At 29.4% G+C, this 13,926-nt stretch overlaps 1 protein-coding gene across 2 annotated transcripts; it reads right to left on the bottom strand.

Moving 5' to 3' along the window:
* Positions 1–471: 471 nt before the first annotated feature.
* On the bottom strand, positions 472–4,667 carry LOC111014755 (putative transcription factor KAN2). 2 transcript variants are annotated; one of them, XM_022289566.2, is made up of 6 exons: positions 3,771–4,667; positions 2,940–3,016; positions 1,897–1,948; positions 1,471–1,705; positions 1,169–1,232; positions 472–677 (listed from the first exon to the last, which is right to left on the bottom strand). In XM_022289566.2, the coding sequence occupies exons 1-6, from the start codon at positions 4,339–4,341 to the stop codon at positions 552–554; spliced, it is 1,125 nt and encodes a 374-aa protein (XP_022145258.1). In that variant the 5' UTR covers positions 4,342–4,667; the 3' UTR covers positions 472–551. The 2 variants fall into 2 exon arrangements, with proteins under 2 accessions (XP_022145258.1, XP_022145257.1); XM_022289565.2 differs by having other exon boundaries at positions 1,169–1,235; positions 3,771–4,666.
* Between the last annotated feature and the right edge of the window lie 9,259 nt (positions 4,668–13,926).

The raw sequence follows: 13,926 nt of genomic DNA, 5'->3' as shown, positions 1-13,926 counted from the left end.
TAGACCTATATCAAACCGTTATTAGAAGGCATATAGATTTTGAACCAATAATGAATTCTATACTATTCGATGTATATAAAGAGAATTTAAAAATTTTATTTCAAACCTCTATCAAACGATTATTGCGGGCGGTAGATAGATTTTTTAACTTTACCTTATATCCAACGATTATTAGCGGGTAGTCACATTCTCTCTCTAGTTACATTGTGGATTTGGACCTTAGAGAGAGAGAGAAATATAGCTAGTTATATCCCTTGATGGGAAAAAAAACATGCTTTTTCCCACCCTTTTTCTTCTTTTGGTTGCTTTCTGTCTTTCTTGTCTCCCTTTGTCTTTTTCTTTTCTTCTCTCTCTCTCTCTCTCTTCTTTTGCTTTTCCTTTTCTTCCCCTTTGTTTTTCACTCTCTTTTTCCCCCCTCTGGGTTTTCCCTTCTCAGAACAAAATTTTGATCAAAATTTATGACCCAGGAGAAACAAGGAAAAAAAAAACAATTAATTTCTCCTCTTTCTCACATCAAATTTGTAAATTTACACTTTTTGAAAAATTAAATCTCAGATTGATCTTCCTAATGTGAATTCCAAATTGGGTTTTTCTGGGCTTGTTCCTGCTGAAAGATTTGTCAAAGAGCTTCCATCTGATGTTCTTTCATGGCTTGAACACTTGGCTTCCAAATAACTCTATATTAATGGAGAAATTTCAAAATTAGAATATTAAAAAAAATTTCTAAGATTTTGTGTGTTTCAAGTTTGAAGAACTGTGCATTTGGGAATCAAAGGACATTTGACTCAGGGAATAATTGAGTACTATTATCATTGAAAATATGAAGGAAGAAGAAAAAAAGGAATTAAAGCCTTTGCTTTTGTACAAATTCCAAAAGATTGCAAAAATGTGCAAAATTCAAGTACATTTTGCAACTCCCAAAAACATCATCAGAAATCGCTTTGAAAACCGGACCCGTTTGATAATTATTTTGGTAATTTTGTTTATTTTTGATAATGAACAAGATGGGTTGTGAAAAGTTTTGATTTTTATGGTATAAAATCTCTCTTTTGCAAAAAAATTTGATTAAATTTCATAGAGCCAAAGGGTTCCAAAAGTGGGTATCAAAGTGAGAGGCTAAAATTCATTTTTGGGAACCTAAAAAGGTTGAGAATATAAAAGGAAGTACCTGATCAAGCTGAGAGGGTTGATTTTCAGAGGAATCATTTGTTATGCCTTGGAACAAAGCTTCTCTGCTACAAAAAATTAAATAAAAAACAGATAAAAAGGAATAAGTTCTTCATTCAGCATAGGAATATATGAATCTTTGAAAAAACTTGCTTTGAAACTAAGGAAAGATCTCTTGGCACTAAAGTTCCAAGAAAAAATTGTCTCTGACTGGTCCTCTTGGTCGTTAGATAAAAAATTGTCAGCCACGTTGTTCCAGCCCATCAAATTAATAGTAATTTATCGAAGGAGCTTGTGTTTTACCTCGAAGAATTGCTCCATAGGGCATGAAAGTCCCTATGAGAACGATGATGATGATCTTGTCCTCCTCCGACGACGGGTTGCCGGAAGCCATGGTGAAAGGAGGGCGAGAGCTGCGGTCCATGATCAGTCGTTGGAGCATCGAGCCTCATTCTCGACGACTTCTCGTTTTCGTACGTTAAATCTTCATTTGTTGTATCCCCGGATGACCCATTTTGATCATAAACATCTGAATTCCCTGCATTTATAACCATAACCTAAACTCATACTCTTAAACTTTTCAATTCAGACCAACAAAAAAAGGGCAAATCATGCAAATTCTTAAAAGTATAAGGACTTATAATTAAAAAAAAGACTTTTAAAATTAATAGGGATGAAATAAAGTTAAAATCATGTTATTAGTGAAGGTGGGAAGAGTTATTTTTTTACCAGAAGAAGCTGCAGCAGCTGCTCTATCAGTAGTTTTTACAGTTCGATACATCTGCAAAAAAGAGAGATTAATTAAGTAATTATTATAAACAGCCATTCTGTTTAGTGGTTAATTAACTTGGGAGAGAAAATTTTTAAATGAGAATTTTTTTTTTTTGGTTTTTTGGGAGAAGTTAATTTAAAACATGAATTTACTATACTACTTTTACTTGCATGAAGACAATAAGAGATTTTTTTTCAACCCAAAAATATATATAATTATATCTTCTGAACAATGTATCATTGAGAAATGATAGTGTTTTCGTACTTTTTGGAACTTCATTTTCAATATATTTTTTCCTCTCTCGTGATCAGTGAAACCGATTCCCTCTCTATCTCTCTCCTCGAGATCCGAGAATCCCATTCTAATTCAAAAATTTCTAATACTCTTATAGTACCTATTCCTTCCATACACATTATAAATTTTTCTTCTAAGTCCTGCATTATTCTCAAATAATACCGACAAAGCAGACAATAACTGAGAGTAGTATCCATACGGGAAATTTCCCCGTTGTAATTCTCCCTCTCTAGCCACGAGTGGTTCAATCTTCCAAGCAAAAAGCTGATTATTAGGTTACAGAAAATGGCAGAAAAAGCCCATATCAGATCTAAAGTCACCCAAAAAAAAAAGGTAAAAAAGATAAAAAGAAGGCAGTAATTATGCTCCAGAGCCCTTATCTCTGCAAGAAATTTAAACCCCTTGAAGTTTGAAAACTTTTATTAATTAAAATCTCAAGAACCCTTCAATTTAAATGCTTCTAGGTTTTAATTTTCAAAGTACAATAATTCAAAACTTGTTTATAATCCTACCAGCTGCTACCTACCCACAGCTGCTTCCAATTTAAAAACAACTCTATTTTTTTTAATTGAAGAAAAATTAAACACTCCAAGAACATTTGAATCTAACTTGATTTGTAACTTTTTCAGTTTCCCTGTTGGTTTTCTTTTAATAAAAAAAGGGTTTTTTTTTATGATTTTTAGAGAGAGATTTAATATATTCAAACCTGTAAATGGGACTTGACATGAGCCAAGGTGAGATCTTTGACATCCATAAGCTCAAGAACTGATTTTGGTGTTGCTCCTAATAAAAACACACATAAAAAAAAAAGAATTAAATTTTTTTCAGAAATAAAATAGTTGAATTTCATATTGTTTAGGAGAAAGAAGGATCATTTTCTTTTGGGAAATTCTGTCTCTCTCTCCCCTTTTTTACCTGTTGGTAAAAGATGGAAGTCAGAGCAATGAACAAAGAAAAAAGAGGGTAAAAGTTTGGAAAATCCCAAAAAAAAAAAAAAAATTTGAAAAAAGAAAAACAAAACAATTTTTTTTACATGTTCAAGACATTGTGTAGTACAATAATAAACAAAGAAAAAGAAGAGCAGAAAAAGACAGAGAAAAAAAAGGTGAAATTGCAAAAGAAAATCAAAAGCTTTTTTTTAATGGAGATTTTTGCCACTACTACTTTCATCCATCAATCCTCGAGAAAAACTTGAAAAAAAAAATCTGGGTTTCTTCAATCTCATCTCCCCCAACCCTAAGCAAGAGAGAGAAATGAAAATTTGGAAACTTTTTAGAGAGAGAGAGGGGGCAATGGAGAAAAAAAAATCAGGGTTTTCTCAGTCTCATCTCCTCCAAAGAGAGAGTAATCAAAATTACAAAAACTTTTGAGAAAAAATAGAGCTAAATCGGAGGATATTTCAACCATTAAAACATTAGTAACATTTTTTTGGGGTCGAAAATTGGAATTCCCATCGACCATAAAAAAAACCTAAACCAGAGAGATGGGGGGAGAGAAAGTGAGAAAGAGATGTGTGTATGAGTTGTAGCTTTCTTACTTTCATGGCCACCCAAAAGCTCAACAGCATGAACAAAGCGAGCATGGAGCGTGGTCGTCCACCGCATTCTCGGCGCTCGGATGCTTCGTTTGGCCGGGAACCTTGCCAGAAACCTCGATCGCAAGCCGTTATAATTAAACTGACCACCGCCGCCACCGCCACCGCCTCCTCCTCCGCCGAATATCGGGTAAGAAGAGGAGGGAGAGGAAGAAGAAGGAGGGTTCTGATACACAGGAATTCCCCTAATGGGTCTCAAGAATCCAAGCCCTTGATGGTGAAGGTCGTGAAGACGGCGGTGAAAGAGACCGCCACCGCCACTGCCCCCGCCATTCGCGGCGGTGGCAGTGCGGAGGTGGGGGAGGCAATTGGAATTAGGGTTAGAGGAGTTAAATTGAGGAAGTAGTGGAGGAGAAGGCTTATTGGTCCAAAACACCAAATCAAGAGGGTTTTGTGGGTGAGGAGGTGTGGAGGAGGGAGTGGTTAGTCTTTTCCAGCCGCCATTGGAGGTGGAAGAATTATTTGGAGGGCTAATTTGGAGAGACAAATCTGGCTGAGAAGGAAACAATTCCATCTTCTTTTTCTTCTTCTTCTTCTTGTTGATTTTGTATCTGAATTTTTTTGGAGATTTGAGATATATTCTTGGATTTGGATTGTAGCTACTCCAACAGCTGATGATGAAAAGATTTGAGGGTTTACAATAATTTTTTGGGAGTGAGAGGAAGTTTGGAAGATTGGGTTTTCAATTTCAACCCAATATTCAGATGAGAGAGAGAGAGAATGAGATTTCTGGTTGTCTTTTGAGATGGGGTTTGATCAAATTTATGAGAGTAGTTGCAGAGATTTGAGAGAGAGAGAGAGAGAAATGACAAGGTATATGAAGTGAATAGTTGTTTCTTTTGTGTGAAGTATATGTGAGAAAATGACACTTGAGAGAGAGAGAGAGAGAGGTTTGCTTTTTGTGGAGTAGGGAACTAAGGTGAGAAACAAGAACGGACGGAAAATACTTGATTCCTCAATAGTAAAGAGCAATCTTGTTTTTTTTTCTTTTAAAGATACTAGATAATTCATTAAGAAGTATGTGAAGAACTGACATAAAAAGGGAAGCTATATGAAAGTACTTCAATTAAGTGATATGGTAAAAATATCGTAGTTATAAAAGGGGAGGTCTTGGAGGACCAATTAGATGTTGAAACCTTGTCCTGAGCACCGTTAAAGGTTTGACAACTAATAGTAAGAAATGAAAAAACATATACTTTAGAAATTTAGAAAAATAAATAAATAATGAATTGTCAAATTTTCAATGGTGGTGAAGACAAGATTGGGTCGTCACAGTGTACTATAAAAAGAGGATTGGGAAAGAAAATAAAAAAAAAAGGGAAATAAATTTAGTGACTTGATTCCTTTTTACTTCACCTTTTACTTTTTTTTTTTTTCATTTTTATCACTTAAATTTTTTTCTTTGTAAGAAGAAAAAGGGGAAAAGAATTTTTCTTTTCTTTTAGGCTTTAAAGTTTAATATATGTGTGGATTTGTCCCTTAACAACTCATTCTCCTACCTTTCTAGCTTCCTCACACTCACAAAATTCTCTTTTTTTGAACTGAAACCAATGCTTTGGCTTTGCTTTTTCCCCTCATTTTCATCATTCCTCCCTTTTTTTTCCCCTTTTTTTCTATCATTAAAAACAAATTCAGGTCTTAAACTTTCAAAGGTTAAGACTGACTTTCTCTATTTATGTTTAGATTTTTCTTTTTCCAAAACCCCAAATTGTTAAGTTCCATTCTTTTTTACCTGAAACTTGCAATTTTTTTTAATTAATTGAAAATTTTGGCACATTAACCTTTTCGTGTTGTAATTACAAAACTACCCATGGCTTTTTATTTTGATGTTGAAAATTAGAAATCTCTTAGTTTTTTTAACAATAGAATAAAATTAAGGCCGAGCTTTAAACCTTCGACTTAAAAGAAAGTTACAATGTGGTCTCGACAGTTTTGAGCTACACTTAATTGACAAAATTATTCTTAGTTTATATATGTGGATAAAGATTCATTAATGAAATTGGAGAAGTAGGTAAAAAACAAACGACGAGATAAAGCTATATAAAGCCACTCAAGTTCAGCACTAGATGATATACTATAATTACAAAAGAAAGTGAATTTGAATGATCAAGACGAATCACGGATGATAATGTCAATATCCAAAATTCGTCTTGTGGTCCTAGATGAGTCGTCAAAGAGTCTGGTTCTTACGCTCTAGCCAAATATTCTAAAGATTGAACCAATAGCAATTATACCGTACAACTTTTCGACCGTTGGTTGTTATCTATTAAGTAACAGCATATATAAAACTATATATTAAAAGAGTATGTTCACAATTAGGATCTTCGTGTGATAACATTTTTATTTTTGAAAATCGAGCTTATAAATACTATTTTGTGTGTTTTTATTAATTTTTAAAATCTAAACAAAGTTTCGAAAAAAGTTCTAAAAAACTTTTTTTTTTCTTTCTAAAATTTGACTAAAGATTTAAGTGTATATCTAGGAAATATGAAATTAAAACATATACCAAAGAAATTGTGAAAGAGTTGAAGAATAATTTTTCAAAATGAAAATGTTATCAAATTAATCATCATGAGGTGATTTATCGGTCTAAATGGGCTAGGATTAATTGAAGGAGAATGAATTCAAACCCATGATGGCCACCTACTTAACCAAATGTTGTAGGGTTTGAAAAACTGTCGAGGTAAAGAAACTGCTATCAAATTTGGCATGAAAGGTTTTATAGGTTCGTAGGTTTAATATTGTAGTCGAGCCTATATTTTATTTTTTAGTGTAGCATATGGTTCGAACTCACGATCTTTCAGTCAGATATAGGTATCTTAACTGATTGAACTATGTTCAGGGTGGCAGTCGAACCTATATATTTAGTATATACGTTATTAGGTTTATCAAATTATGAGCGTGCTAATTTGCTAATCTTAGCAATGATGAGAAGTTTATTAAATCTTTTAGTACACCTACATTTTTCAAATAGCTAGGCCACCCTAAATAAAACTATAAAAACAATATGGTAACCTAAAAGTATTGATTGCTCTAATAAATAAAATTTTGAAAAATCTCAATCCAATTTTCCTTTTTTTTTTTTGGAAGGCAATCCCAATCCAATTTCCCCCCATTTGCTTTAGGGTTAGATCTAAAAATGCAAAATTTTGGCAATTAAACCAGCTGAGTTGCTTCACTTGATACATCAAAACTAGGAAAAAAAAATCCCATTTCATGTAAAACCCTAATTTTAAGAAAAGGGGTAAAAAAAGAAAAAAAAAAGAACAACCTAGGGTTTTGCTTATTACCAAATCAAGTAAAAGTTAGTTTTCCCCTTTCTTTATATATTTGAACTCATGATTGATTTCCTTAGAGGTTAAAAATGGTAGAGTTTATTGTTTAATTTGGAAATATAGACTCTATTATTCTACAACATGCATAAGTTTTTATTATTAACTTGTTGATTAAAGACATTAGTTATATTGAAGTGGAGAAAATTGTCATTTATGTTCACAAGCTAATTTTGCATCTCAAATATTGTTACCATGAATGGCATTACAATATTAGAATTGGTGTAGTAGTTAGAAACTAAATCTTGTTTTGTCCACCAGAGTATAACACAACTAATTAATATATATATAACTTCGAAGTTCGAATTCTCACCCTACATGCTATTGAACTCAAAATTAAGAAAGATTCAGCGATCCATCCATATCTTGTTATGTTATAGTTGTATTAATTTACACAAATAAATGATTTCACAAGATATTAATACTTACCTTAAGGTTGGAGGTTCAAATCCTCATATTACTAATTCATGAATGTTTTTTTTTAATTAAGGATATGTGAGAAACATTAAAAAAAAATGTAAAAGCACTCCAACTGAGTGAAATGATACAAATATGGTAATTACAAAAGAGGTGGGATTTTGATCACCATGTTGAAGCTGAAATTTTGATATCTTCTCAAAAATAGATGATCGATCTAGCGGAGTTAGAAAAGCTATGATTGATTGCTCCACATGATGTTCTAAATTTTTTCTATATTTTTCATTTTTCTAAATTTTATTTTTAATTGAACAAGTAAGTGGGAGAATACGAAATTTCGGCTTTAGAAATGTAAATAATGTTTTGATCTAGTTAAGATATAAGTTATTTATTTTTTTATTATTTTTTATAATATTTTAAATAAATTATATTCTAGATTTGCCATTCTCCAGAATTAACCCATCAAACCCATTTGCTTAGATATCTGATCCAAGAAAATTGCATATTTTTTAGTGCAAGTGAGAAAATTTATTTAATTATGTGATTAAATTATGAAAATTGATGCAAAAATATTGATGAAATGATTGGTGGTCTTTTCTTCAACCAAGAAAATATTTTGATGGTGAAAAGTTGGGGACATTTTACCATTGATTTAGCTTTCACAAGCAATTAGGGCTTGAAAAAATTGCCCCTTGTAAAAATTATTTCATTTAAAAAGAAGCATAAACTTTTTTCTTTTTTGTCCATTCTTTCTTTTCTTCATAATAATTAAATTGAGGGACCCACATCCCTCTCCTTGATTGGAGAAAATAAATCTAAAAACAAAGACAAAAAGAAAAGATTAAAATCTCAAACATTTTTTCACCAACTTCTTAACCATAAACCATTAAGTTTTTGCCAAGTTGAACGGTTCAATTAATTAAGATATTTATCTCTAAATAAAATATCCGAAGTTCGAATCTTTATCCTCACATGATGTTATATTCTAAAAGCAAAAAAACAAAAAAACTTGATCCTAATAAAAATAATGTGTATATATATATATATATATATTGTCTAATTTTAAATAATGGGTCCTTATTTATATCAAATCAATCCTCATTTGCTTTCGTCTAATCTTTTAATCTATTAGTATGTTTTCTTTATTTCTAAAAACAACCTTTTTAATCATGTAACCAAATGTAACCAAATATCGTGACAAATTTGAATAGTATTTTTAATTATTTTTTTTTTGAACAAAGTATTTTTAATTAGTTATTTTGCTATTCCAAAGATCATATTAAAAATATTACTCTTATTTTTTCTTATTACAAAGTATTTTTTTTCAAAACACTCTCTAACAGCCGCGATGAATATTTTACATCAACTTTTTTTTAGATATTTAATCTAGACTTAGTATTTATAATTTCACACATATTTGTATATCAAAGGTGTTTTTGGTCAAAAGCTAATTTTCAAAATGTAAATTAAAAAAAAAAAAGGCTAAATAGAGGCAACGGGTATTATAGGGTGGTTGTACCCTATGTAGGATATAGCATTAGAGGTCACCCTAAACTTTGACCCTTTTAATTTTCCTTTGTTAGTTGTATTTTTTTAATAATATTATATAATTAATGCATCTCTCACCACACAATAAGGTAATAGTGTTCTTAGTTTTTTTTGGCATAAAGTTGTTCAATAAATTGATGTCCAATAATTAGAATGGGAGAATTACTTATCATAGAATAATTGATATAACATATGCTTAGTGAGTCGATTTATTTATCAGATCTATCATTGTATGTCAAATATTCAAGTCTTCTGTCGTTTGCACGCTCTCTATATGTTCTTTCTATTTACATGCGATATGTGTGAGAGAGAAATTAAAGCGTCTTTTTATTTTTATTTTCAAGAATTTTTTTTTATGGTGCATTAGAAATCACTCTTTACCAACTCCTCAAGAACAATCATTTCAATTATTATTCTAAAGAAATGAATGATTCAATAAAAAAAATTAAGATAGTTTTTGATATATTCTTAGTCATGTATAAAAGAAAAAAACTAAATTTGATTAATTAGTTGCTCAACTTTAGGGTTTCTAACGGCTTTTGCTCCTCAATTTGTGTGAAATGTGTTTTTTGAGATTACCAATATTTAATAGAGAGCTTAAAAATAATGTTTTTAATAAACTTCAAGGAACAACAAAAATGGTATTTAGGCATTACATTTACTTTAAAAGCAAAATAATAATAATAATAATAATAATAATAATAATACAATAAAATTAAATACTATTTTGATCAATCTACCTTGAATTTTTATTCATTTTAGTCTCTTTATTTTGAAAATGTCAATTCTTGTTTCTTTTACTTACAATTTTTATTTGTCTCTATACTTTCAAAATAATATTTATTTTTGTCTCTGTATTTCTAAAACGTGGCAACTTCATTTTCATTTCATTTATTTCTATTAAAATTTTAGCATGACATTTCACCCACTAAATTTAAAATGTAACATAAATTTGAACTAAGAGATTTTCATTGTGTACAAAATTTGTGTTGAAATTTTACAAATAAGGACCGAAATGGTCACTCTCGATCTATATTAGTAAAGAAAGCTTCATTATTGCTTCTATCTGCTCTAAGTTAAAAGTACATGGACTAAATACGGACGTTTTAAAAGGTACAATAATTAAAATGAACAAAAGTTGAAAATACAAGGTCGAAAATGAACATTTTAAAAGTATATATAAAAACCAAAGTGAAATACAAAAAGTAGAACCAGTACAATAATTAAAATGAACAAAAGTTTAAAATACAAGGTCGAAAATGGACATTTTAAAAGTATATATAAAGACCAAAATGAAATAAAAAAGTAGAACCAAAATAGTATTTAAACTTAAATTGAAAAAAAAAACTAGGGATTAAACTTTATTTTGAAGTGCAAAACAAAGAATGTCTTAGCCCTCTATTTAATTTTGAAGTAAAATTATGCTTTAAAATTCATGAAAAGTTTCTTTTGTATTAAAACAAAATGTTATTTCATGGAGTTGTCACATCCATAAAATAACTTAGTAGGTAGAATTTTTTAATCCCCACTAATGGTAAATACTTTTTTTTTTTTTGGAAAAAGAAACCACTTCATTAAGGTATGGTAAAAGGCAATAGTAAAAGAAATATTTATAAAGCTAAACAAATCTAAAAAAATAGAAAATAATAATATTAAAAAAAAAGGAATGATGCTATGTCAAAGCAAATAGTAATGTCCTTTTACATTAGGGATATTATTGATTTTTAAATATCATTTGATGATTAATTAAAATTTGGGTGTTTTCTTAAGTTAGGGTTTCTAGAGAGTCATGGAAGCACTAAAAAACCATAAATAATTAAAAAAAACAATGTTTTCTTTTTGGGAACCAAAACTAATAAAAGTTTATTGGAATGTGTTTTATTTTGGTTCATTTTCTGACAAAAACATAAAAGATTATGAAATAAAAAAAATCTCGGGAGCGATCAATGCGGAAAATAAAAATAATTAAATTGAATTTATGACTGACATATTTATTAATCATATTAATTATTAAGACAAATCAACCTTCCAAGTGTTTATTATTATTAAATAATTGTATCAAATGTCAACCATCCCTCGAAATTCTACATTAGGGTTTCTAAATTTGTGTATGTATATAGAACAAGATTCAATGCATTTAATTCTTTTCTTTCGAAAAAAAAATCTTGAATTTTCTTAGATTTGAATAGTTTATATTTATTTTTATATAATTTTTAAGAAAAATCTTTTCTGATGATTTATTTTTTGTAATTTTAAAATTTTTGTAATGCTATATTCTAAAAGGAAACCTATGTAATTTATTTTCTTATTTCATATTAATAGTATTGAATCAGATCAATATATTAACACCTACATATATTTATCCACAATAAATTATATATTAAAACCTACAAAAATTCGAGAATATTACTTTAATCTATGAAATTTAATTTTAAAACTAGTGGATAATTTAATGAGCTCTAAGAAATTTAAAGTTGTTATACATATTTTGATAAGTAATTAATGTGTGAAAAGATGGTCTCCCCACCTATTCTAAACTTTATTTGTCATTTTTTATTGACAAGACTACCAAATGATTCTATAAAGATTTGAAGTTAGAAAATTTAATATGAAAGTACCTCTTTTAAGACTTTTGTTTTGTTTTTTTTTTATTTTTCCTTTTGTAATCTGTGAGAGATTCGAACTACTGACATTTTTTGTTATATGTTTTAGTTAGTTGACCTATACTCAAGTTGATGTACATATGAACACTTGAACTAATACACCAAACACATTAACCCGTAAGATTAATGATGTAAAACTCATGTTTGTTTTTTGTTTTTCTTTAAGATACGAGTCAATTCATTAGGAAGTATGTGAGGAACATATAAAGGGGATATATTAAAGTACTTCTGTTAAGCGATATGGTAGAAATATCATAATAACAAAAAGGGAGGTTTTGGAGGACCAATTGGAGGCTGAAATTTTGATATTCTCCCAAAGATGAGTGATGACGAATCACGATCAGAGAATATTCGGTTGTTTCACTCCAACCAAATGTGCCATATGAGCGAGTTCACTACAGAATACCAAAAGGTAGTGCAGCTGGATTTTGCTGAAGAAAAAAGAGCCTCTGATATGAGAGAATTCTGGAGTAAAGAAGCACAATTGAAAGCATAAATTCGTTGAATAAAATAAAACTATTTGTTTGAAAAAAAATATTAATAGTCTTGAAAGAATCATGTTTCTAATTCTCAAATTTACCAAAAGTATTACGAAATACTTTTACTTTATAAGTGGGTCGATTTTGTTGAAATATAAGTGTGGAGTGTTCATGGTTAAGTTGAGTTGGGTTCACGTATTTTTTAGACCAACTCATTTCTTCAGATTATAAATTTATTCAATCCAAATCATTTTTATTAAATAATAAATCCAACCCAATCAAACCATCAAATATTAGAGTTGGTAGGTTCGAGTTATTTGGATCACTTATTCAAAGTATTGTATATCAAAACAAATAAGTAATAATATCTTAAACATGTATGTAGATATTGACTAACGTTGAATCAAGATCCTTACGTCGATGTTTATTTTTATTTTTATTTGAGTACAAGTTTTATTTATATGTGAAAAAATACACTAAAAAAATTTAAAAAGTTGGTTTGAAAGCCATTGTAAAATAAATAATCCATAAAAATTATTGAATGAAATAAAATTAAAATAAATATAACTATATATAACTTTTATAATGAATAAAACAAAAAGTTTTAAAATTAATAATAAGTTCGAGTGTGTTAGATTGGACTAGAACATACTTTAGGTAAACTCTTAAACCAAACCGAACCCATAGAATTTTCATTTATTTGAACTCGACTCAACCCAAACAAGTTTATAATATATAATCCAACGTGAATAGTATAATTTGGATTGAGTTGATCGATTTTTTTGAACACTCCTATAGGTGAGGATTAAAACAATGGACTTGTAAGGAAGAAGTTGTGTTAAGTTAAATGAGTCGATTTTTTTTTTACCGTAAACTGTTGGGAGATTCAAATTCATAATCGATTCCTTCTGATATCAACTCATTTTTTATCAGTTGAGTAATAATATGTGTTTGATTTCTGACCAAAAAAATAAACAATAATAATTTTGATGCACAAGAGAGTGGGAAGAGAGAAGGGAACAGAAACAAAATAACATTAATTAATTAACTAAAAAGACAAGAAAATTATATTTTAAAAAAAGGGGGCTGTGAAGAGTACAAGAAATTCAAACATTAATTTTTTAAACATTGATTTGGTCTGTATTTTGTTGGGAGGAGTGTGTGGAGAGAAGTCAAGGGAGAATCTCACATTAATACCTTATTTTCATGATCTGTCATTATATGCTAATTATTTAATTTGTTTGTCAAATTTTACATTCATACCTTGTTTTATGGGATTTGGTCACATCTCAACAAAATACCCAAGTCCCATATATACCTACCTAGCTAGTATTGAGAATCGAAATCGACCACGAAAATTTGTAATAAATTATCTTTATTATACCTTCTTAACTTATCGTATCGTTATAAGAGCTATGTTTTATTTTTTAAAAATATTCTAATGATTTGATTAGTGCTTTTTCGATCAAGTAAATTAAGAAATGAAATAGAATTGTAATAAATTATCTTTATTATACCTTCTTAACTTATCGTATCGTTATAAGAGCTATGTTTTATTTTTTAAAAATATTCTAATGATTTGATTAGTGCTTTTTCGATCAAGTGAATTAAGAAATGAAATAGAATAAGAAATATGAAATTATTTAATAGTCCCCTCATT

The sequence above is a fragment of the Momordica charantia genome (assembly GCF_013281855.1).
Source record: "Momordica charantia cultivar OHB3-1 chromosome 10 unlocalized genomic scaffold, Mcharantia_2.0 BLBB01000010.1, whole genome shotgun sequence".
NCBI lineage: Eukaryota > Viridiplantae > Streptophyta > Magnoliopsida > Cucurbitales > Cucurbitaceae > Momordica > Momordica charantia.
Note: the sequence above shows the minus strand (reverse complement) of the source record. Positions and strands in the feature narration are given on the sequence as shown.